Genomic DNA, 27,433 nt, shown 5'->3' with positions numbered 1-27,433 from the left:
ATTAATCGTCCCAATAATTAGTAATCGATTTTAAGACAGGTTACGAATCTTTAGTCATGATCGTTAAACTTCTTTGAGGGCATCACTGAAATGTGCAGTGCAACATAGTAGCCTGAATTTGTGTGTGCTATCTTTCGCGCCACGAGCAGCAATGTTGCCTGTTGATGAGTTATGCAATTAGCTCCAGAGAACCACACTGAGGAAACTGGACGCATGATTTCCAATCAAACGCCTTATGATAATTTGCCACAAGGAATCGGTATGAATTTCAATATGTTGCCTTATGAATGATGATTTACATTAAAAAAAAATAAAGTGCAGCAGACTGGGTTCGAACCACGGACGCCGGGATCGGGAGGCCGGTATGTAGACCACACGCCCACCACGCTTGAAGAAGGGAAGGTAACTGCGTATAAAAAGCACTGTTGGTGGAATATTCAGTCGAAGCTTCATAAGGCGCCAGTTATGAATTTCGCTAGTCCAGTTCGCTGAGTGCATGGTATAGATTAAATTCGATCACTAATTATTGGAACGATTAATTGAGATGCGGTTTTCACTGAGTGAAAGCTGTTGAGTATTCCTTTTAGCTATGTAGGTTTTCTTTTTACCTGTGCTTGATGGGGAAGCGTCATTAACAGTATAATGAAAAAATAAATTTCCCCATACTAATTTGCATGCAAACTTGAAACGGCTTGTGCTAAATCAGTTTTAATCCAAATGAGCTCAAATTTTCAGAGGACACTCAGAACATGGTAAAGAATTAGATGAGCACTGTGGAGCAAAATCGATTTTTTGAACCACCCTAGTACTCTATACAATAGGTTATCGAAATGGTATAATGTTCACCTGATTGAACGTATATATGGTAATGAAATACTAGTTGCGGAAATCCAATTATGTTTAGCAAAATGACCAAAAAGTTATCTAACTCCATATCTCCCTTGTTGTTTATTCAAATCGTTTACAATTACACATGATAATAGTTGGCCAGAATACCTGTCAAACTGATGCAGTGCTGCTAGTTTATCTTTTTTTATTACTTCAAAAAATCGAAAACGTACTCTTACCCCACGCGCACTCTTGCCCCACTCTACTCTACTGATTATGACCATTTTCAATATTAACACCTACCCTGCTGTAAGGCCCATGGAAAATACACACGTGGGCATTCACATATCAGAATGTCAAAATAACTTAATATTCCGCCATCGGGGGTGACAATGGGTCTGGGGGGGGTGAGAATGGGTCATTGCTCTCACTGGCAACCTAGAGGTCGTAGAGCAAAAGCTTTTAAAAAGGCCTTTGATATTTTAATCTTCTTGCCCTCAGACAAGGATGTTATCGATCATTTAGTAATTCGCGTTCGATCATTTAGTAGTTTTTCAATAACCCATTCCAGTAGCTGAATTTCAAAATGTGTTGTATGGTGGACTTCTAGTGCGAATGTTTTTCTGTAACTCTACATAATGGTTCGTTGTTTGAATTCCACTAGTAACGGAGTTATAACTATAGTTTCAGTGACTTAGACTAAATGATAACAAAATTCCAATCATTTAGTAAAAGTTGCTACAACTAGCGCTATAACTCCGTTATTAGTTGAATTCTAACAAATCAGAATTGTAGAAAAACCTTCGCACTAAAAGTACAACACATTTTGAAATTCAGCTTCTGGAATGAGTTGTCGACAAACTACTAAATGATCGAACGCAAATTACTAAATGATCGACAACATCCTTGTCCCCAGATACATTCAATCCATTCTTCAAACATTCTAAGTAGTTTGAAACAGTGACTCATTCTCACCCCCAGGACAATTGGAAACGTTCACTTACAAAAAACTCCGTATTATATTCATGAGTTTGTGTGTGTCCCATTGTTTCCTATTGAAATGATTTATTAACCAGATCAGATTATGGGCTATCATAAGCATTGCCATCAGAATTAGCATTGTTATCATTGTTACGTTGTTATTCATAGATTGGACACTTTAGTGATACTCATGTTTTTCATCTGAAATCCTTAACTAGAATTCCGGCAGAAAGCAAGAAGCGGATGGTACCTTGATTCCAGTCTAAGAAAAAAATTACAACAGCATGATGATTACTACTCCTGGTCACGCCCATCTTTATCGTATCTAGGGAGAAGAAATAAATGTTGATGTGGTACTTAAGAGAGGCCACCGACTTAGCAAGACTGCAAAGGCCAAACAACAGGGCCAATCGGTATCGGACTTTAGGGACCATTAGCATCGATACACTGACGGTTCCCTTTCGAGAGAAGGGGTCGGCTTATGCGTCACTGGAAGCAACCTAACGGTCTTGGACAGACTTCTTGCACAATGCAGCGTCTTCTCGGCGGAAACCGCAGCTCTGTTGACTGCCGCTACTAACCCCTCCGACAAACCGGTCCTAGTTTTGACTGATTCCGCCAGTGCCATCGCTGCGCTACAAAGTGACTACCCGAAACACCCACGGATCCAGGCCATCCTCGCTAGCGAATAACAATCGACAACCTTCGCCTGAATTCCCGGGCAACGTCACTGCGGACTTTCTGGCTGCTTCCAGAACCACGCAATTGTGGAAGGTCAAGGGATCCACGGCACCCTGGAACGACATGCCCAGTCTCAAGGACCAGCAAGTAATCTCCCGCCTCCACATCGGCCACACCCAATTCTCACATAATATCGGCGGAAGGCCTTTTCGTACCGTTTGCGACATCTATGGAGTACAAACTCAGTGGAACATGTGATCTGCCGATGTCCAGCTCGCTCCAGCTACGGAATACCGACAAATATACGAAATGCTCTAGCTGACGATACCGCTAGCCTATCTGTTCTCATCTGCTTCCTCAAAACTGGAGGACTGTACCACTAAATCTAGATCCAGCTTGGACTTCTCGGGCACCCCAACCCGGCTGTAAGTCACCACGCTCCCCACAGCCCCCATGGCTGCGTTTCCTCCCCAACTTTGCCAATATCGTATTCTCATTTTTTACCAACCGACTAAGTCCTGTGTAGCAGGAATACGAAAGCTTTTTTGTGTCTTTATTAGAGAGGTTTTCAGCCCTAAGCTGGCTCATTTCAGAATACAAAAGCTGTCGCTCTCATAGCTTTCTGCTTTTTTCTAGTTTGTTTTAAAATATTAATATTTATATTATGGATGCTGTACACCTCCGGTGGTACAAAGGGCCGACTTGAAAGATCTCCATCCTGAGCGTTGCCCGGCTATCGCTTTAACCTGTTGCCAGGTTAGATTTCGGTCGACTTCTTTTATTTCTTTATTGAGGCTTCGCCGCCATGAGCCTCTGGGTCTGCCTCTGCTGCGATGTCCCGCTGGGTTCCAGTCTAATGCTTGTTTACAGATTTCGTTTCCGCCCCTACGTAGAGTGTGGCCGACCCAGCCCCACTTCCGATCCCGAATTTCTGTTACTATCGGCCTCTGGTGACAACGACGATGGAGCTTGTTATTTAAGATCCAGTTGTGAGGCCACCAGGCCTGAATTATATACCGCAGGCATCTGTTAATGAACACCTGCAGCCGTTGAGTGTTCTCCACTGATACACACCATGTTTCGCTAACGTATAACAGCACAGATTTCACGTTAGAGTTGAAAATTCGTATTTTTGTGCGTTCACTTATCTGCTTGTTTTTCCAGATATTTCTTAAACTCGCAAAGGCAGCTCATGCTTTCCTGATCCGTGCGCCTATGTCGATCTTAGTACCGCCGTCTGACGCCATTTGGCTACCAAGATATTGGAAGCTTTCAACATTCTCCACTGGTTGCCCGGCTACTGTGAAACTGGAAGGAATCACCGTGTTTACATCCAACGATTTGGTTTTGTTGACGTTGATGACTAAACCTGCCGAGGAGGAGCGCTCGGCAAGGTCGTTGAGCTTACTCTGCATATCAGAGCGCCGTTGCGCGAGGAGTGCTACGTCATCAGCCAATTCGAAGTAGTTTAGGTGCACCATGGTTATAGGCTGCCATGACAGCCCGCGGTTTGGTTCACGGTCAATCGCATCTACCAGAATCTCATCGATTACATCGATTACATCGAACAGTAACGGTGATAGAATACATCCTTGCCTCACACCAGCTACGACCCGGATAGGGTCGGACAGGACGCCATTGTGCACTCTACACGAAAAGGCCTCGTACTGTGCTTCGATGAGGCCGATGATTTTCTCAGGAACCCCCTTGCATCTCAGGGCGCCCCACATATTCTCGTGATTGAGACGGTCGAAAGCTTTTTCGTAGTCAATGAATACCAAGTAAAGGGACTCTTGGAATTCGTTGACCTGCTCCAGAATAATGCGGAGCGTGACAATATGGTCCACACAGGATCTTCCGGCACGGAATCCGGCTTGCTGCCGCCGGAGATTCGCATCGATCTTCTCCTGAATCCGGGCTAGGATAATTTTGCACAGAACTTTGAGAATGGTACACAGCAACATAATGCTTCGCTAGTTATCGCATACAGTCAGGTCACCCTTTTTGGGCACCTTCACTAAGATACCTTGCATCCAGTCGAGCGGGAAAGTTGCGGTGTCCCAGATATTACGAAATAAACGATGCAGTAGTTGAGCGGATGTCATGGGGTCAGCTTTGAGCGTCTCGGCTGATATGCGATCGACCCAGGGGCTTTATTGATTTCATGCTTTGGATGGCTGTTTGAATCTCTAGCAGTGATGGAGCTTCGGTATTGACGCGTGTTATACGTCGGATCCTAGGCAGATCATGCCGAGGTGGTGATGGCCTGGCTGGCACTTGAAAAAGTTGTTCGAAGTGCTCGAACCAGCGTTTCAGCTGGTCAGTTGGGTTGGTCAATAACTGATCATTCGCGTCTTTCACAGGCATCGTTGCATTCATCTACGCCCCGCTTAAGCGTCGTGAGATATCGTAGAGGAGGCGAATGACCCCGGTTGCGGCGGCTCTCTCTCCTTCGTCGGCCAGAGAGTCTGCCCACGCTCGCTTGTCCCGTCGACATGAGCGTTTTGCTTCCTTCTCAAGAGCCGCGTATCGTTGACGGGCTAAGACTTTGGCTCATCTGGATTCGATCGCTCTATCGCGGCTTTGGCTTCTCTTCGCTCCTCTATCTTCCTCCAGGTCTCATCGGTGATCCATTGTTTTCTCTGGGTGCGTAGTTCGCCCAGATTGCTCTCGCTGGTGGCGATGAAGGCATTCTTGATGGCGGTCCATTGGTCTTCCACGCTGCCACCTTCCGGAAAATCTGCAGCACGCGTCTCCAGTTCTTCAACGAAGGACCGTTTCACCGTGGCATCTTCCAGTCAGCGGGTGTTGAATCGTCGTCCAACTCTTTCCTCCTGCCGACGAATCCGCGCAATGCGCAGGCGTATTTCGCCGATGAGGAGGTGATGATCAGACACGATATCGGCACTACGTTTATTCCGTACATCAAGAAGGCTCCGTTTCCATTTTCGGCTGGTGCAGATGTGGTCGGTTTGATCTTCTGTAAAGCTGTCACGGGAGACCCACGTGACCTTGTGAACCGGTCGATGAGGGAAGAGCGATCCCCCGATCACCATGTCGTTATTACCACAAAATTCTGCGAACAGCTCTCCGTTTTCGCTCATTTCTCCGAGACCATGGCGTCCCATAATGCGCTCATGGTTCGAGTTGTCGGATCCGATCTTCGCATTGAAGTCGCCAAAATAGATCTTGATATCACCCTTCGGACGGCGTTGAGTTGACTGTAGAAGTTCTCTTTGTCTTGCAGATCGGCAGCATCGGTTGGCGCATAACATTGGATTATAGTAAGGTTTCGGACCCGTGTTCTAAATCTGGCAACGATTATCCTTTCACTTATAGCTTCCCACTTCATAAGCGCAGAGCGTGCCTGAGCGCTTAGTAGGAAGCCAACTCCGCGATGCCGGGGAGCGTGTTCACCTCGTAAACCTGAGTATAGCAGAACTTGTCCCGACGGCGTTCTGTGTTCTCCAAAGTTTGGCCAACGGACTTCACTCTGTCCCAGGATGTCAAGCTTCATGTGGCGTGCCTCATTGGCAAGTTGTGCCAATTTACCCTGCTGGGCTAGGGTTAGAACATTCCATGTTCCTATTCGTGTCCGTTGTTTCGCGCTAAGAGTCGTCGCCGTAAAATCAGTCCGTATTCTTTCATTATCGGATTCTCGAACAAATTGATGTTTCGGGAACAGTAGGTTGTTGGCCCAAGGTTCCCTATCCACCGGGGTGGGGCTACCATCTTAGGTATAGCTTCCGGGGAATAGCATTTCATATTCAGCCGCTGAATGCCAGAACAGACGCTGTTGGAGCCGCACCTCCATGGTGGACAGACGCTCGATCAGTCGGGTCAAATTTGTTTAAAGTCCCACCCAACAACACCTCATGAAACAAGAGGTCCATTAAGCATTGCTGACGATCTGTTATTCGAAAGGACTGATTGCGCGCTTTCTAACATGCACTGATTAACTTCACATCTATTCCCCGGCTAAAGCTTGAACCCGCATTCAGGCTTGTAGAATGTCATCTGCATGTCATTTGACTAATTTGTTCATAACTTTCTTTAAATCCAAAAAAAAATTCCCGACTGTTTCCACTCTAACGCTTAACTATTTTCTTCTCGGTTCATATGACGGCTCCAAACCACTTACCATGCTAGATGAAACAAAACAGCCTTGCCTTTTCATGAAATTCTGATTACCAAATGCTTAGAGTGTTCTACACTATGTACATTATGTACTTACCTATGAAGTATTTAATTAAAATTTGAATGAAAACTAATATTATCTGCACATGAATGTATATACATTATATACTGAAATGCACAAATTCCAGGTTGAGTTTTTTATATATTGGGATGCATTTTTTGGGATGATTCTCTTGAATTGTAAGTAAAGTACAACATACAAATATCTTACATCCGATAATGATGTTCCCGTGCTTCCACAGCTCGGGTGCCAATAGTTCCCCAAATGAACATAAAATGCTCAAAAATCAATCACTCGATAAATGAAAAGCTTGTCCGGTTTGCGGAAATAAACCGCCGATTGTAGTATCGCGTTCGGACAATGGGGACCAGAAAATACAGATCCAAATGAATTGAAAAACCAGTAGTGGCTGCACAACCCACACATCACACGCCGTAGCAGTAGTGCAGCCGAACACAATGAAGCTGTGGTATTCGGACTTCTGTACAGATGTACCCTCATATGTGCAGTGCTTTTGTGCTGCTACTAGTAGTGTGCCCCAGCACTGCTTGTGCTTTTGCGGTTTATCAGCACAAAAGAAGTAAATTGCGGATATCAATCAATGCGAACCGTACACGTTCGTACGGGTTCATTAATTGTTATTCTACGTAGACACATGTTACACAGATACACGTGTTACTTTTTTTTTGCTTAGTGGTGGTACCGTGTGGGACCAAAATTTGACCAACTTAACATTATTTAAATTAATTATAATCTCATGCAAGAAGAATACATATAACCCTGATCTCATCGTTTCAATACCATTGAAGGAACATTTTCTATTTTTTAAAGCATTTCTGTCACCCTCATTTGATATAAGACGAGTTAGTGAAATCGCTTAATAGATGATAGTTAACGTGTGGTTATATTTTGTTCAGAATGCACTCTTGCTATTTAAATGTACACCCGATTCTTTTTTTACACGGGGGATCGGATGCGTTCCGTGTAAAAAAAGTTTTCAGTTCAAAATTTGAAAATCCGTGTAAAAAAAGTTTTATGATTTCTCGACGAATCATGCAAAATGGAAAAACTTTTGAATGGGATTTTTTTACACGGCCGTGTAAAACAGAATCGGGTGTATTCAAATTGATAAGTCACTAGACTATCTTTGGGCAATATCATTGTTATGATCCAACAAAGTCCTGAGACGACCGGAGTCCTGCTAATTTAACAAGTCTTTCGTTTCCGCAGTGCCACACCTAAACCAAAAATTGCACACAAAATGCAAAGGTCTAGATTAAACAATCTATGCATAAGAACTATGCCAGGAATATTATCTTTTCACCGCTAGTCCACTATATAAGATCATTTTATTCTCTCATCAGTGGAACAAAAGCCCCACTACTGCCCTGCGATTGATTCCAAGAGATTGATATCGTCCGCAAAGGTCTGGACCATATGCGACATCCTTATCGCAACCTTAAGTACAATGTTGAACAAATAATTTCAAAGTGTATCACCCTACTTCAATTTATCCAAGGTCACAAACGATGTTGACACTTCGTCTGCAATTCAAATACTTGTTTTTGGGCCATCAAGCGTTGCACGTATAAGCCTTTTCCCTTTCGCCGGAAAACCATGTTTGGACGTTAACTGCCACAGCTCACTGAATCGTACAGCTTTGGAATCAATAAACAGATGGTGAGACTGCAAGTTGTATGCTTTTTAAACGGTCTCAGTCTGTTAAACAGAATTGCGACAGAATTTTGTACGCCGAGAGAAGGAGAAGGAAAACGTTGCGGCCGTGCTGCATACGGTGGGGCCCTTCACATGCATGGGAGAGAGAGCTTCACTGAAACATACATTTCATGCTGTCAAAGAGGGGGTGGGCGTAGTCGATACCGGTCGTGGTTGAGGATGATGTTTCGGTTGTCTCGTCGATCCCAAGATGGGCCGACAGCGATACACGATCCGAGATACACGATGGTAGAATGCAGTCCCCTGGACTGAAGGAACCAAACTTGTGCCTAGGTTGGTGCAATATGCACTCGCTCACTCGCCCGAATAAACAACATCGATGCACGGTGAAAAACGTCCGGCGATTGAGTTTGGAACTTCGATGTCGGTCCTCGATTTGGGCTTAGCACTTAAATCGCGTGGAAAAGTTGGTCGTACTGTTTAACGAGCTGCGTGGATACATGTTGGCAGTCCACTTCATGGAAGAGGGACATGTATTCGACTTCAATAAAACCAAAATTTTGAATCGAATACAAGACCAGGCGAGCAGAACAATTGCGGAAGTATTTCAAATAAAAAAACAAGGCGAGGCGCATACGGTCAACCTACAGCGGGAGTGTGGTATATTTGATACAACCTACAACGGTCTATTGGCGGAATTGAGAAGAGTACCTGAGAGGAGAGAACGGACGAATGACTGAGAGTGAGAAAAATTAGAGATTAGCGAGAAAGGAAAAAAAGAAAAATAGTTATGTTTGTCTGACTGAACAGCTAGGAGGTTGCCAGCTAGTAGTAAGTGTATTTTGTGTGAATTATTGTTTGATTGTGAAAATTGTAATAAATGTGATTCTAGGCGTCTGATGATGGCTGAAGCGTAGTAAGCCGAAACGCGTAACGCTAAATTGCTGTTTTGATTTAATTGTCACTGAAAAAAGCCAATTAAAACAACAAATAAGTTTCCACGGTGATTAAACCCCAGCCAGTGTTCCCTATTTTTGGTTGTAATCCCCTGTTGCCGGTTCTTACTCTCTCTCTCTCTACTCTCCCATGCCCGGAACTAGTATTTTGAGATTTTGTTTTTAATCAGGGAATATTTTGTTTACCTTTATCAAAGCAAGTTCTCGAAGAGGGATCATTTTCCCATGAATATTTTTAAATTCAATTTATGACAGCACTCAAAAAAAATTATTGGGTATCAATAACAACAACAATTTACAGTCCTGATCTCTAGATCCGGTGATATTGGCAATATATGGGAAATCTGTCAAAACGCACGCAAACGTACCCATTGTGTTTGGTACTGCAGCTGAGATTTTTCTAGCCGCAATTGAGAACTACAACTCGACTTCTAGCAGCTCGACTCCTGGCTCAACCTAGAACCTCCCCATGAAGTTCCGATAGTCAGAAGGGGAAGGTATAGAAGACATAATTTCACCTACTTTGTTTTTAATGTTTGAAACATTACCATTCGAGTGGTACAAGTTGATCACCGTTACGTTACGTTACGCTACACCTATAGCTGGATGGTCTGTCTGAACCTGAAGAGTTTGGTGGGCATTTGTGGATTCATTGCCAACGTTTAACCGAAGCTGTAAGATCGATTGAAACCAATCGATGAAAGGATGAGTTGAACAAAAACTGGCTCCGCAGAAGCGGGAGAAGTGGAGGAAAGTCACCGGCTGTATTGACGGCTGTATTGAGTCAGAATGAAAAAAAACTGACTCAGAATGCATTGTTGAGGTTGAGCGAAATGACGGAAAAACAGCAATCAGATTTAGCGCTTAAGTTGAGATGCCCAAGGTATTCAGGTTCCATCACGGAATAGGGGTCAGGGAACTCATTGCCTATGGTTCCCGAAATCGGACCCAAGCTGATGTCCTGAAAGAAAAGTATTCAATGAAACATTGAATGCAAGTTCATCTAATGAAATTTGCATTGCTTCCAGCAGTACACACAAGTGCCCACTCTACAAACCAACTGAACGAAACTAATTAAACCCTATAAATCTCTCGACAAAGCACAAAGTGATTCTCGACTGACCTCTATGGTGCTTAGCTTTTAATTTCTAAACCTCATGCTTCGAACGAACTATTCCGGCCATAGTTAGCAACGCACGTCCAGCCATTCATCCCAGGCCTCCACCGAACCGGTCAGTAGTCTGTCCAGCCCGTCGAGTCGTATAACAACAACTGGCATAAATCCCAACAGTGGCGATAAATAACGACAACTGAGCTAGTGTAAAGTGCAGCAGCTGCCACTGAAGTTGCCTGTTTGTGGGTTTCGAACTTTTCCAAAATTGCAAAAGTTATTTTGCAGCGTGTCACAATATTGAAACGCTAACCGGAGCTGGCGAAACATAAGATGCACAGTGCTAGGCCAGCTCTCGGAAATGCAGATCCTACGTGGAAACAGAACTGCGGATGCAAATGTGTGAAATGCCAGCAGGTTAGAGCGTTGCGGTCTGCTGCATCCCACCTATTTATCGACGTGGGCGATGGAAATGAGCGGAAAGAGATTTCACTGTCATGATTCTCGCAGACAACCGTTTTGGTTTCTTTGTCCAGTGGAACTATTTTCATCGAAACAAACAACCGGTTAACCGAGGTGGGTCATGTGCAAAAAAAAAAAACACAAAACGAGTTGCAAAGTTTAATTGGATTTTTATTACGTGTGGTTGAATCCACGTCCCACAGTTTAAGTTCGATGATTTGCTATGGCTGGTACGGTGTTTGTCTGATGCAATATCGATAAACTTTTCGGTACCTGGCAGTGGGTAATACCCACTGGGTACACAATTGAAAGTTTGAATTAGAATGTTAACATGTTGGAGAACAATTGAACAATCTGTTCAAAGCATGCTTGACAGTTGCAATATGGTCGTTACCCAGATTGGATACATGAAACGCGAGGCAAAGTTCTCATGATATTGGATGGAATGCATTTCTAACATGTGTGTAGCCACGTTTGGATTTATTGTTTGCGTGTTAAATAAAAAAGACATGTTCTTCTAACTAATTTTGCATTTCTTGCTTTTAATTTTTATTTCTTTAATAATGCACGAAAAAGGAATTCTTAGCACTGGGCGAACTTCGCGTTCGATCAACACTCCCAAAATACCTCTAGAAAGTAAGTACCTTTTCTGGTGTTTACTTGGATCTTCTAGACCAACATTTGAAAAGGGCGTTACAGCCAAAATTAATTCCTTCTGATTCTTTGTCAACGTATATAGCTGTATATGTTGACGAAGAATTTACGGTAGTGTCACATCCAGGGCCAGATTTAGACCTCATGAAGGCCCGGAGGCCCGAAGGGCCCTCCTTAGCCGTGCGGTAAGGGTTCGATTCCCGGTGCCGGTCCAGGCAATTTTCGGATTGGAAATTGTCTCGACTTCCCTGGGCATAGAAGTATCATCGTGTTAGCCTCATGATATACGAATGCAAAAATGGTAGCTTGGGTTAGAAACCTCGCAGTTAATAACTGTGGAAGTGCTTAATGAACACTAAGCGGCGAGGCGGCTCTGTCGCAGTGTGGGGATGTAATGCCAATAAGAAGAAGAAGAAGAAGAAGGCGCGGAACCAAACATTTTTGGGGGCACCTGAATGTGCCCAAAAGTGTAAGCAATTGGTATAACTGTTTGGTTTAGATACACAAGGGTTTGTGGGAGCCCGGGGCTGGCTTCCCGCGCCCTCCCCTCTAAATCCGGCCCTGGTCATATCGGTGTCAAACATCACCCAAGTAACCATTAGCACTATATCACGCCAAACCATGGCAGTTTAGGGCCAGGGCCAATATACGACTGTTTCAAAAGTTATAAGCATTAAAGCAGCACTATTTGCCCGACTTGGCGGAATACCCGAGCTAAAATGAATAACTAATTGATAACTAATTCTATTATCCGGTTATCTATCATTTTGATCATTTTGAACAGCCAGCATAACAGAAATGATACGGAATAGAACGATTACACTGAATATCCGGTACTACAGAGATCAAGATCACTTTTGATGGACGCAACCAAGTGGACCTTCGAAGATGTGTGCAAAAATATGAGAACTTCAGACAGAGCATGGTATGCACAATTCCCAAAAATCGACAATAGCCTTGAGGCTTAAGAAAAATTTGGCGTTTTGAACGATTTACCACCGGCAGTGTGTCGTGTTTCCGCCATTCGAAGAATTGTTATTGTGTTAGTGCAACACCAAGCAATATCACAAACCAGAGTCTATTATATAGAGTTACGCAAAGAGGATCTTCTTATACTTATTCTGAATGATGCTCTTGTTATTCTGTTGCCTACTTTCACTTTTGTTCAAACCTTCAAGTGACTTCACGGGAGCGTTCACTTCTAAAGCTTTTTAATTCGATAACCTAGTCACCCACAGAGTGCAAATACGTGAGTTTCTTATTGCTACTTTATTGGGGAATGTATTGATGTTTTTTGAAGCTGTTTCTAGACTAATACATTTCAATTCATGCGTTTTAATTCGCCATATTAATCATTAGGTAATAACAATACTTCCGCCTCACCAAGAAGCATTTGTTTACTTTGCTCGATAGGTAGACGGTTTGACAGTTCAATAGGTAGATTTGGCTTCACTCTTTGCGCAACTCTATATAATAAACTCTGTCACAAACAATCATTAAGAACACGATTTACAATGTAGTGGTTTGGATTGTGGTTTAGCACAGTATAAGAGCTGGCGCTAGTAAAACTAACGTACTACCAAAATTTACCGAGCTTACCACAGCGTACTACGAAACTCACGAACAAATATACTCGGTCAGCTCCAAAGATAACAACCGAACTGTGGAGAGGATAGTTACACCCACCAACAAATTAGGCTACCGCCTTCCTGATCCCTGCAGCGTGTTCTTTGTCGAAGCTTTCGCTCTCAAAATTGATGTCTCAAATATTCACAGCTCTGACAGGGCTGCCATCTTTACAGATTCAGCAAGCTGTATCGATGCCCTAAATGATGGTTAATCTTAACATCCATGGATACAATCAATTGAAAAAAGCATAGAACACAAAAACACTACCTTTTGTTGGATACTTGGACATGCTAGAATAGCTGGTAATGAGAATGATAATGAGCTTGCTAGACAAGGACAACACCAAACGCAATTGGGCATCCCTATGCCAGCACAGGATATTGTACGTTAAGTGAGAAATAAAATATGGGAAGCATGGTCGTTGTAATAGCACCAAAGGGAATGACAAGCTTCGCCATCTTTGTCACTTCTTTTCTAAGTCACCAATACGAGTGCACTGTGTATGCAACATAGGTAAACATTTCCGAGGGTGAAAATAATATAAAACGATAAGAAAATTATTTTGAGCTTTTTAGTGGAATGTTTTCACCTGTCATAAGACGAGTTTATACAATCCCATTGAATTCCACCACTTAATTGTATCTTGACAGATACGTATTTCGACCTCAACAGTAAGGCCGTCTTCAGTGTCTCGTACTTGACTCGACTAAGTCTTGACTAAGTCGAGTCAAGTACGAGACACTGAAGACGGCCTTACTGTTGAGGTCGAAATACGTATCTGTCAAGATACAATTGTAACGTTTTACGTTTTTGCAATCAATTTGTGATTAAGTCAAAATAAGAATTTATGACGTGAAATTAATCAAATAGTGAAACATTACATTACGTAAATAATTTACAAACCGGACGAAAAGAAATTTGAATTTTTATTTGTATGTCGATTACGAGGTTTGTGCCTTGACTAAATTATTATCCAAATAGAAATTGACCATGTACTGTTGTAGTGTTCTCATGTGCTCGTTTTTTATCGACTCACCGAAGGCGCGCACTCTTTGTTGCCATTTCAAATTTATTTGGCGCAAATTTAAAATAATTGACGACTTTTCAAAAGGATAAGTTTCTTTATAAAATTCAGACAAGAACTCGATCATTTCGCTAAGTGAACGGCTGGTAATCAGAAGTGTTTGCGAGTAGGCTACGAAGTTTTTCAGTAAATTAAGTTGAGTTTGGCTAGTTTGACTAATAGGTAAAGTGTGATTGGAGTGAATTATTCTGTGTCTATTTTAATCAAGTTTCTAAAATTAACAGTTAACGTAGCAGACGTCATTAGGACGTGTTTTTGAATTCCGCGAACACCGAGTTAGTTTAGTGAAACGTACAAAAGGTAAAACGAATTTAAATGTTTAATGTAAAGTTTTGTTAATAAAACGAATTCGCGTTGGACTTTCCAGCGCATTGCGCTTTTGGTACGGGCTGGATTTCGTGTATTCGACCGGAGTCGGGTACGGGAATACGTGTGGAGTCTACAGGGCCCGCCATTTCGTCCAACGGACATCGAGAGCTCGAGCGTGCGTTGAGGCCCGCCTGTAAAGGCAGTCAAACGGAGGAGGAGTGAAGTCGCTCGTCAAAAAGCGAAAACTCGGCGGTCGCCAATCAACCGTCGAAGATAAGATCCCCAAGCCAATTCCGTGGATCAGTCCGAGAGTGCGGTCCCCGTACGTCGTCAATAATCGAACGCAGGACCGAACCCGAACCGACAGTTAGTAGTTTTTCTCTTGGTCCTCGCTCGGTGAACCGGAAAGGTACGCGAAGCCGGGTCGTTAGGGAAAGGAAGCTACTAGCTTACGGAACAGTTATTCCGGACCATTCCGGACTTTCGATTCCGAACTCGGAAGCCTTCCGTCCAGCCACCACTCCCTCCGCATCTTTAGTTTCGGCCATATCGCTCGAGCTCGACCTCCATCGCTGCGCGCCAATCTGCAGCATCTGCGGCAAAGCCAATCGGCCGCCATCGCCACAACCTGGTCGGAGGACATCGTCGCCATCTTCCCGGCGGAGTATTCGCATCAGTGCATCGTGAAGCAAAACCCTGCGCAGGTATGTGAGCTTGTATTTTCATGGCCATGATTAGCTCTCTTTTCCCATTCCGTACCGATACGTCCAACCCGAATTAAAGAATAAATGCCGTTAAGTAATTTGAAGAAGTTAGCTAGTTGTCTGAGTTTTAGTTGTTTTGCGTTTCACGGGGCTGGGAAAATTCACTCCCATTGCGTTTGCCGTGGCTACAGTTTAAAGTTGTCTTCGAAAGTTGCTTTCCGTTCTTTTTCAGTGGGTTGAGCGAGTTCAGGTAGGTGGGAAGTGGGTAAAGAATATTAAGCGTAAGTAATTTTGGAGCCAGCGACCGTTCGAGAGTCCCCAGAGGTAAAGGGTCTGTGAAAGTCGGGCAAATAGGGAACACGACTGGTGGTCTCTCTTCGAGAGTGGCGCTTAAGCCACCGTGTTTAAAATCACCTCGAAACCATTCGCGAACGGTTACACAATTAAGTGGTGGAATTCAATGGGATTGTATAAACTCGTCTTATGACAGGTGAATATAAAACGAACAAAAGCGTAGACAGTACCTTGAGCAAGAAGCATTCTGAAGGTTTGAGCAAATAAGTGGAACATTCTTAAGTTGGATGGAATCGAGTGTAAAATATTTTTAATTTGTAGTTCGTATAAGTCAGCTAAATATTATCCCCCAAAAAAGAACGAACAGGCAAACCTGTCAAAGTCCATACTGAAAAAAACCCTGATTAATCCACCTAGCGGTGATGGTACCTTTTTCGTGCATTATAAAAATAGTATTTTGGTCATTACTCTTAAGCCCATAGTCCGATCTGGCCAATTTTCAATAGGAAAAAATGGGAGAGTATTCTGCGTCGAATTTAACTTGTTGCGAGTAAATCGGTTAAGGATAAGTGCCTGAAAAATGAATGACACTTTTTTTTTTGAGTGGGTGCGCACAGACACACACATACACACAGACATCACCTCAGGGGCAGCAGGGACTTTGTCCAAGGGCTTGACGACCCCTCCCCATGGCCACTGCGAGTTAGACCGGGACCATCGTCCCTAACCCCTCAAGAGGACCTCAAGAGGAGTTTGCAGAAACTTCGAAAGTCGATGCTGGACGCCAAGCTGGAGAGGGCGGTCGGGACGGCCCAGTGTAAACCCGTGAAATCTGTGGAGTCGAGGTCTACCCAGACTGAGGCCCAAAGATTCTCGGACTCGGGCAAGGTCGAATCGACCGAAGGCGTGCCAGCGAAGACGATGGTACCAAAGTCTACCCAGACTGGGGCTCAAGTATTTGCGGGTACTTCGGGGTGACTGCTCCAACGGAGCAGACACAAAACAGGGAGACAGTCTCCAGGGATGAGCTCCTGGGGCCGCTCCAAAACGCGGAGGGTTACTACCCCGAACAAGGGTAGTGGGGCTGGGAAGCTGAACCCCGGCCAGGTACCTCCAAAACCGGGGGAGGAAGGACCTGGAAAGGTCCGTCCACTCAGGAAAGACGGTGATAAGGGGTTACGGCAGGCTGAAAGTTCTCAGCCACACCAGACCAGGGAAATAGAGGGGGATGACGCCTCCTGGACCCTGGTCAAGAACAAGAGGAAAACGAAGACGTCAAGGGCCGAAAAGAAGGCCCAGGCGAATGAGGGTAGCAAGAAGTCTAGGGTAGGCGCCAATCGCTCCAGGGGCGATGCCCAAGTCATCACGGCGGACGAGACTAAGTACTCGGACGTTTTGAAGGCGATGAGGAGTGACGTCAAGCTCGGTGAACTCGACGCCGACGTACGTCGAATAAGACGTACCCGGATGGGCGAGATGATCCTCGAGCTGAAGCGGGGCGTCTTGCAAAAGGGCGCCGCCTACAAGAAGTTGGCGGAGGAAGTTCTAGGCGAGACGGTCAAGGTGAGGGCACTCACTACGGAGGTGAATCTAAGGGTTAAAGACCTGGACAAGATCACCGAAGTCGAAGAGCTCGTCACGGCACTGCGGCGACAGTGTGAAGTGGAGACACCCACCGCAGCCGTTCGGCTACGGAAAGGTCCGGCAGGGACGCAGGTAGCATTGGTTCGGCTATCTGCAGCGGACGCCTCCAAGGCAGTCAAGTTAGGGAGCGTCAAGGTGGGATGGTCGGTATGCCCTGTGAGCATATACGAGCAACCCGAAGTTTGTTTCAAGTGCCTGGAGCCGGGGCACAAGCAATGGGACTGCAAAGGCCCTGACAGAAGCAAGCTCTGCTGACGCTCCGGATTGGAGGGACATAAGGCACAATGCTGCACGAACCCTCCCAATTGTTTGATTTGTTCCAGCAAAGCTGTGAACAGCAAGCACCCCATGGGGGGTTTGATGTGCCCGGCGTTTAAGCGTGCTGCAAAATCACAGTGCAGGTAACGCAGCTGGCTTGCTCGGCCTCGCCCGAGTGTTTGGTGTGCGCAGGTTTAGAGGAAACGGCGGAACACGTGTTGTTCGTGTGCTCACGTTTTCGCGCAATGCGTGACCACATGCTTGCCACATGTGGTCTGGACACTAGTTCGGAGGATGTGTAAAGATGAAGTTGGCTGGAACGCCGTTTTATCGGCTATCGTCCAAATCGTCTCGGAGCTACACAGAAGGTGGCGCGTGGACTCAAGGATGGCTAGTTCAGGCGCAAATAAGAGGTGGTCCAAGGGATCGGAGTCGGCTTCATGGGTCATACCGGTGGTCATGCTCTGTGGTCGAACTCGATCCTTTTATCGAACAAGTGGCCGCGCGAAGAACAACATGGTATCGTCGCTTTCGCGGCGTCGGTCAACCGGGCGGGTTCCGAGCCCGAGGACGGAAAGGAGTCCTCGTCAAAGCTGGGGCAGGCGTAGGCACCGCGTCGGCAAGTCCCTCTGTGTGCTAGCGAATAGGCCCTATCGCAGAAAGGTCAATTTGGGGTGCACGCGGCATCATCATTCTTGATACCAGTCGTGCAGAGGGAAGCAGGCGCGAAGTCGACCCTTCCCACCTTCCGAGGACATAGGGCGTGGTAAGGCCACCTGGAAAGCCGGCAACGCGCTGGCACGATACCATGGTGTTCTTCTAAAAAAGCGAGTTACGATGTTCGGTGCTGCAAGGACACGCAGCTAACCTCGAGGGTGCGTTGTGAACTGCTCCCCCCCTTTGAAGCATTACTTTCTGGTTGTACCGAAGGGACTATGGGCTTGGCGGCAATGGAAACGGTTTAGCGGGTCGGGGATGTAGTCCTGCCTCCCTCGGTGATCCCTAACCCCGCACTTCCTGGTCAACCCAGGATGTCTGTTGAGCAGATTCCCCCTCCATTGCTTAGGAAGAAAAAAAAAAGACATCACCTCAATTCGTCGAGCTGAGTCGATCGTTATATAACACTATGGGTCTCCGGGCCTTCTATAAAAAGTTTGTTTTTGGAGCGATCATATAGCCTTTACGTATACTTAGTAAACGAGAAAGGCAAAAATAGGGTGTCGGTGCCGTATTGGCACCACAGCCAATTCCATCTACGTCTTATCAAGGCATCGCCATCAAAGTACCCAGATATCATACATGTCCTTCAGAACAACGCGTTCTTACACGAGCTCATACAGGACACACACGCCTCACCCATGCACACTTGATAAGCCGTACCAATCCCCACCTCCACACTCGCCCGTGTGCAACTAACAATCCATTACACTCTAGTTGAATACAGAGGTCTTGACGAGGGAGGAATGTGGTATCACGGGATCACTTTTAGAAACACTCGCTTACAACACGAACAAAGAGAAAGCAGTTATTAAGTTTTTGAAAGCCTGCAATTTGTTTGATGAAATGTAAATTGTAATAAAATGTTTTAAATATCTAGAGCCAAGCGACACGAATGTCATAGAAGTGATAAAGTGTTCCAATAATCTAAACTAAACATAGCACTGGGCGGGATAATTTGTTTTTTAAAAGTCGATAGCATTTTTAGAACAATTACCCGATATTACTTTAGAAGTTCCATAAAACGAATCGGAGGACAGAAGGCGTGGCACGAATATTCAAGTTTTATTCGTCAATCAAGGGGCACTCCTGGAAATAGAATACATTTGTAGCGACCCTAAACGCCATGCAATTAAAATCATTTTTCTTCTACATTTAGCAGGTCATGTAAACGGATGGAGAACACGATTTAACCAATTTGGAACCAGTCCATTTATGTTTATCAAATAGCAATCGATGTTGAATAAGTACAACGGATATTTAAGTATAAGCAAAGCTTTGCCAAGTAAATCATACAGAACTGGCCTAGAAGTAGTAGATGACTCAACGTAACAGGTTTGTTATACAATCATTAAATTGTTTCAATGAGAGAGTATGTGCTCTCAGAGATAGCAGAATGTTGCATAAGAGTTATTGTAGATAGCATGCAAAATTCTTCACGAGAGACAAATTGTGAACAATATCATTAATTATAAAAAGCTTTTTTTGTAAATAAAGCGGCGAGTAGTATTTTGAACTTGGAGTTACCAAGTCGAAAGTTAATTGTTCGTTCGTTTTATTCTCCAACAGTGATGACTATTTCCATAGTTAACCGCTCGGTACAGTGCACAATAATGATGAATATGAAGAAGTAATGGCTGTCTAAAATGCTTTTTTACCTCCCAGTTGTCCTCTCATATGCCGGTGTAATTCCGATCAGTTGATCGAAATCATTAAATTTTCTATTCCTGTCCTTTATAATTTCATATTCTATTCATCTATCCCTTATCCGCGACTACTTTGGTTTAGTCCAAATAAAAAATACCTACGTAGAAGAATTTAATTTGAAATTTCGTCAAATTTCCGGACCCGTTACGTCTAATAGCTTAACATAAACTGCTATAAAAATCTAAGTGTTTTAAAGTGCATATGTAGATTACAATCACCAGAGCACACAAATGTTAAAATTTGCAAAGATTAAACTTGAACCGAACATCTATTTCTATGAGCGACAACTTGCAAATAGCACCAAATGATATGATGTACCTACCACCCAAATTTCAATCATACCGAGTAGACATGAGGAAAATTTCAATTTCAAATAAGATCTCTCCTCACTTCCCCCGTCTGGGAAGGAGCAGAATACATCTTTTGTGAGACGTATATGTTACAATGAAAATATTGGTTACCATGCAACCCATCTACCAAAGCGCTGACGAGAGGAAGAAGCATCATCTCCTGCCGTTCAAAATTGCACTCAAAAGTTCGTAGAAAATACGGAAAGAGCGGCAGCAAACATTGCATTTCTGGTAAGTACACGATGAAAGGTTGGCCAAATGCAGCAGCATCCAGCGTATCGCCACGCTACTCGGAAAGTAGATTTCCGTATGGAGCGTCCTCTTCTCCAGCCAACATCTATGCAATCCGATCCGGGATGCCAACAGTTGCCATAAAGAGTTTATCACCATAACTCAAACACCAACAAGGCAAAAGATATAAACTGTTAAATGTCAATTCCAATAACTAAATGTTAACCAAATATGAGTAGGCAGGTTCCAACGTCATTTACTTTTTTATCAGATCTAGCACCCCTGATTGTGCATCACAATGATCACAATGGTTCGCCGTTTCTCATCAGCCGGAATCATCGCATAATCAAAGAGCACAATGCGGGTATGCCCTCGTTAGATATGTAGAGATTTTCGGATAATGGTGGATGGTATTGATTCCGGCTGTTCGGCGAAATGTAATAAGGATGAATGAAACATGTTTGCTATGGAATTCGGTACTTACGCACGAAGATGTTGCTCATGAGCGTTGCCGGCAAGCAGAACACTATGACCAGCACGTCCGCCAGGGCCAGGTTCACGATGAAGAAGTTGGTCACGGTTCGCATCCGGGGCGCGCGGAACACCACCGCGATGACGAAACTGTTCCCAATCAAACCCACGATAAACACCACAAAATAGGCCACACAGTACACTGCTGTCATGGTGGACGAGTGCCGGTAGAACAGTTCATACTCCTCGTATGGACCGGTGTCGTTCGCTGCCGTTTCCTGGGCCTGCAAGGATAAGAGAGAAGACAGAGACGGCGGTTATAAATTTAGACAAGCAGACGTTCCGGGCCGGCGGGTAGACGCGGGATCGAAGAGCCCGAAAATGAAAACGGATGTAACGGTATGACGCACACAGGATGGTTACCATAGGCATGTCCTGATTCTTGAACCCAGTCAAGCTATGCAGCGGTGGCTCGCGAATTATGTTGAAAAAAAAACCAACCAAACAACCAACCACTTGTTTAGTTTACGTCGGGCAGTCATGTCTTGTACATAAACGCTTTTATTTTTTAAATCAAACTTTTCTTCAAAATTTTTGCTGGTAGACCGACATAGCCGCAGCGGGAGAAAAATTCCAATTTCTCTTGAACTACTACGAATCAAATAGTGGTACAGGTAAACTTCGACATAACGTACATTTTGATTTCAAAGCTTAACTTATATCGAATTGTACGTTATATCGAATCATGAATAATCGTCCTTATTTTCACTACTTAAATGTTTTTCTTCTATGTACTTTATGTACGAAGATTTATTTTTTAAATAAGGTTCAGCTAGCAGCTGAAACAGCTTTTCTTGTGAACAATTCCTACAAACTTGTTTATTATTAAGAAAAATGATCCGAAAAATTGAATTCCTTATTTATTATCTGCAAAAAGTACCTAAAATAGCTTGTGAATACTGGTCTTGCTTTTCAGGACACTGATTGTATGAACATTAATAAATAGTGTATCTGTGATCACTGGCGAATTTAAACGATCAGGCACGTGACTCACCAAACTAAATATTTTCACTAATATTTAATTATATACACGAACATTGTTCCAAAACACTAATATTCCACCAAAAACACTGATGTTTGAAGAAATTTTCGATGGAATAATAAACAGAATAGTCAAAGATTTCTTGAAGGGATTTAAAGGAAATTCTAATTGATATTTTCAATAAATCAATTTCGGGATTTTTCTCTAAAGGAATTCTCCAAAGTATTTCTAAAGAAATTTCCAAATTAGTTCCCAAGAGAATCCCTAAAAAAAGTTGAAGGAATTCTTAAAAGCATTTCTGGATTGGATTTTCTGAAGTAAAATTTGCTAGAAAATGTTCAAAAGGAATTAATATCGGATTTGTCAGGAATTCCTGAAATAATTTCATAAAAAAATCCCTACGGTATTTCTGAGGAATTTCTCAAGATACTCCTAAATGAATTTCTAAAAAATCCTGAAAATTTCTAAACCAACCTAATTTCTACGCGAATTTTCCAATCCAAAATAAATTTCCGAATTCCCAAAGAAATTTTGGATGGAATTTAAAAATACATTTTTAGATTAATGTCCGAAGTAATACTACAATAGATCCAATAACTGGTCGAGGGAGTCCCTGAAAGAGTTTTTGAAGAGAGTCTTGAAGGAATGTCCAAGGGAATTCTTGGAATCATCTAGGGGGGAATTGCTGCAAGTATTCCTGAAGAAGTTGTTGATGGAATTCTTATGTAGGATATTCCGGCGGTCGTTAGGTATTTCTAAGGAGATTGTTAGGAGAGTATTTACCTTATTTCCGATTTAGGTTTCGGGGGAGTGCCGTGAAGATGTTTTAAAGGAATGCCGCCAGGGATTTCCGAAGGAATTCCTGGATTGTTCTTCTGGGGAATTTTTGGAGGAGATTTAGAATGAATTACCCAGGCGGAATTCCCGGAACAATTCCAGAAGGTGATTTCGAAGGAGTTTCTGAGGGAGTTTTAAGATATCTAGAAAACTGGAGGAATGCTTCCTCGAAAATTCCTTTAAGAATAAAAATTTATTCAGAAATTGATTCGAAATTCTTCCACAAAAGCGTAGATTCCTTTGGGAACTCCTCCAGAGGTTTCTTCTGGGATTGATTAAAAAAACGATACACATATCAAGCTTGGAACTACAATATCAATTTTTTACTCAACATTGGCTGACTTAGGCCCAATAGTTACCCAACACAGCGCTGAGAGTTGTTTGATTTGAAGAGAACAGTGACAATAAGATCCATAAATTAATGCTCATGGCCATTACCTTCTTTTTAATTTCTAGTAAAATTTAAATTTTTTTTTTGTTTTTCAAATCAAATTTGTATATCGAATGACGTTGTATCGAGTGTAAGTTATATCGAAGATTACCTGTTGGCGTTGATATCGCCAAATGCACGAAGCGGCAAAAAACTTGCAAAACATCTCGCATACAGTGTTGCTGGATATTGTATCATCCAAGAAGATTATTTATAATCGAAGTTGTATTCATATGCCATACTAACTATAGATAGTAGAATATATAGATGAGCGAAGATAAATCCTCTGTCTCCAAACGAACTGTCAAAAGAGTCTCCAAACGAGCATGACGTCATGATTTGCCTGGACGACGAAGGAAGTATTGTAATCGAACGAAACATGTTTCAATATTTTAAATAAATAAATAAATCGTCATTTAATTTTTTTATCCAGCTTTATATAAGTACAAAAATTACCAACAAAACACCCAAGTGAAGGTAAAACTAAAATTTCATAACGAAATATTATGTAACCATTTATTTTCAAAACAATTTCAAATAATCCTTCCACTGAAGCAAAATCAAAATGACAGTGCACTCTGTCATAATGACAAATATTTGTTAAGCCGATATTTAATCAAATCATATAGCTAATAATTTCTTAGATGAACTTTAAAATATATGTCATTATGAACTATACTCTACGGGCTTTATTGCATGTAGAACGAAATAGTAAAACAGCGCACAAACAGCGTTCAAATGTTGGTGAAGTTCGAAATATGCTTTCTCTCCAAACAATATTGACTGGGAAGCTTTTCTTAATATGTTCCATGCAGTAAAAAACTTTTTTCTCATTCATTTTTTATTATTTATTTTAACAGTAAACATAACAATTATTATGATTGGTCATTAGCAATCATAGTGAACTAATGAAAATATAACAAATAACAAGCTTCAAATTGCCATAGACTTACTATCGTGCCTTCTATCTCTAGACAACTTTTCGCTGCAGGTCTTTAGCCTGAACTGAACGTACTTTTTGATAATTTTATGTTTAATACCGTGACATTCAGGAATATGACTTGCTTGCACCTTTGTCATGAGCACGTACAATCTGTTTTCAAGATCTTGATTTAAAAGCTTCATCGTTCCAATATGTTGCTTGAAAATGTTTTCTAATTGTATGAAATAGTTGTACGTCTCACCGTTAACATACATTAACGCATCACCCGTGTAATCCTTAAGAGATGCAAAAATGGTTACATCATTATTAGGAATATTCATTGAAATACAACTATTGACACAATTAATGCAATAACTAGATTGTTTCAAAATATTCCGTAGAGTCCTTCCCGCCAGGTAGTATACGACATTTTGCTCTGACGATTGGTTACATACATTTTCTTCTGAAAACAAATCGTAAACCTCATCCTCGTAGTTTTCAACATTACTGCTTGAATTCATATCTTGTAGGCGATCAGGAAAGCTCAGCAACCAATCACATGAGTCCCACGTGTATGAGCTGTTGTTGACATCGTTCATATACTGCGATACAGTTAATAACTTGAGACTGTCTTTAACTTGTACCGCTGTTGGCCGAATCTGGCGCTTTCTGAGCTGCGAGAAAATATTCTCCAAGCAATCCTGTGTAAATCTTCCCCCAAGAACGAAATCATAATTACGGTGTCGTAAAAAGTAATCACTGAGCCGGAGAAACGAGTCAGTAGCCATTACAACGGCTGATTGCCACGGCTTTCTACGCTTCGGAGAACCAACGTTAGAGTGGTAAATTATTTGTTCAAAACGATTGAGACTCTTGATAGCTTTTTCATAAGCATCTTTGTTGGCCAAGCTCAATGCCATACCTCTTGAACGCGCAGTTATGTATGTAAACCACATCGCCATGGAATCTATGAGATAGGCTGTGGTTAAAACATCGGTTCTACCACTTTCGGCGGCATAAAAACGCATTGCCGAAGCAACGGTGTGATTTATGTACTTCATGGAATTCTTAACCTTCTTTTTTTCAAAATTTGAAACGGGTGTACTGAAGTCAACGTCTTCTTTCTTCAATCCACAAGCAATCTTAAGGTCACATTTTTCTTCAAACAGTACCAAATCTGTCAAATGTGCTATGTCTGCAACATTTGTGGATAATCCTTCTTCCAGGACAATTGTTTCCGGTAAGTATATGACCTTGTTCTTTATCCATCCTTGTACCATGCTTTTGTAGACATGCACTGAATCTGGCATTACTTCCAATGTACGATGGGAATCTGTTGGGTGTTCAAGCGGCTGATTGAATAGCACCTTATCAACGGAATGCTGTATCCCGAGATCATTCCAAAGGCGTTTATTGTTACCTAAAATGAAAATAAGAACTCAATCAAGCAATGTAATTGAGGGGTCAGTGTCTAAAAGCGTGCCTTCACAAGCATATTATAATTTGACGCCTTATGTTTTATTGAATGAATAGAAATAGTAACGTAATATTCACATTGGCATACCGTGCTGTGCCCCTATTCCGTTCACCTAAGACAATGCACTATGTCTTAAAACTCTAAAAAATACCCGTTTAGTATTTTGAAGCCACAATTTTGCTACATAGTGTCATTTTCTATATACAATTGAAAATAAAATATGTTGGGATGCATTAATAGACTTAGGTTCCAATAGTCAGAACAAACTTGAGCAATTCTGTGGTCCTAATTGCAATCATCTAAAAAAGCATTGTTCCTAATTCCGTTCATTCGTGTTCCTAATTCCAATCACCCGAAAAACAATTGATTTCTTGGAGATGTTAATGTCAGACATCATTTTTCTCTCAAATTCATCTTTTCATTCATTATTATTGCAAATAAGAAGCTTAAAATGTTATTTTCTTCCAAATTTAAATTACAATGATAGCAAATTAGTTTAGCCAAGATGGCTGTTTTTTCGTTTGTTTCACTTACCATTCGAGATTTGTACGACATTGATGCTATAGCTGCCCAGTAGTATTAAGTACCACAGAAAGGACAGATATGATTCCCTAACGGAGTTTTTTATCTCATCCTCAACGTAATTTTGATTAAAGCCTGAATACTAGGCCTTTAATTTTGTTTCGGACCTTACAAAACAATGTCTCGGTTTGTTTGTTTGGAATTGTTCGTACCGCAGTTTTGTTCAATTGGAATATTTTTTCAGAGTTCTTTAAAACATCGGATAACCCAAATTTTACAAATCATTCTCGGATTTCGGCAAAACATAATCTTATTTGTAGCTCAGAGACGGCAGTGTTTTGATTGAGACTCGAAACTCGCCAAGAAATTTCCAAAAAAAAGCTTTAAGAACAATAACGCTACAATAAAATAGGTTGTGCTGTTTGAAACTGTTCGTGATTTTTGGAAACCCTTTCTTGTCCAGCAACCACATGACAATTTGTCATACACCATCAACTAAAAAAAACTGAGTTTTCCCGGCATGAGTTGAAAAACGGCCCCATAACCTTTTCGCGTAGAATCGTAAACGGAATTCCTTTCGGGCTGGTAGCATGCAGGATATAATATCTAAAGCCCACCATTTATATGGATTCGTGTACGATGTCCCTTTTCTTGTTCATAAATTAACGGAAATTTAGGAATTTAACCTCCAAACCCAGAGAGCGGAATAAGGAACGAGTATATTGAAAGGTACCCTTATTCCGGTCAACACACTTTTCACTTTTCAGCATTTTATATCCGTAAAATACAGACAACGATTTGGTAATACAATATTATGTTACCTGTTATGTCTTGTTATGCTGTTGTGTTTGAAATTCAGGGCGAATTTTCACACAAAAATTCCTAAATATTATGTCAGACGTTCTTAGCAAGTGGTTTAATGAAAACAGTCAAAATGGCGCCTGTAGTGACGATCAACAAATTTTGTGTAAAATTTTTACTATTAATCGCTAAAAATGACGCTGCTTCCATTGCATTTCATGCATACATAACCATAGAAAAGTATAAGGATATTTTTCTGTTATTTTTAGACAAAAATTCTTCATTATTTATTATTTTGTCTTGCGTGAACGGAATTAGGCGCTGATTGGAATAAGGGCACAGCACGGTAATATGCCACTGATTATACGATGGAAATAAATTTGGAAATTCATTTAACTATCTTCAATAACTACTTACTGCCACAATCGCTGATCAATGCGTGAACTCGTAGACCGA

General features: G+C 42.3%; 1 protein-coding gene across 1 annotated transcript in view; it reads right to left on the bottom strand.

Annotated features, from left to right (window-relative positions):
- LOC134227874 (neuropeptide SIFamide receptor) overlaps positions 1-21,216 on the bottom strand; it is a 580,289-nt gene extending 559,073 nt beyond the window's left edge. Inside the window, exon 1 of the mRNA XM_062709573.1 lies at positions 20,960-21,216. Coding sequence (XP_062565557.1) covers positions 20,960-21,158 — 199 coding nt within the window. The 5' untranslated portion in view covers positions 21,159-21,216. The remainder of the gene's footprint in view (positions 1-20,959) is intronic.
- Between the last annotated feature and the right edge of the window lie 6,217 nt (positions 21,217-27,433).

Source organism: Armigeres subalbatus, chromosome 3 (assembly GCF_024139115.2).
Source record: "Armigeres subalbatus isolate Guangzhou_Male chromosome 3, GZ_Asu_2, whole genome shotgun sequence".
NCBI classification, from domain to species: Eukaryota; Metazoa; Arthropoda; class Insecta; order Diptera; family Culicidae; genus Armigeres; species Armigeres subalbatus.
Note: the sequence above shows the minus strand (reverse complement) of the source record. Positions and strands in the feature narration are given on the sequence as shown.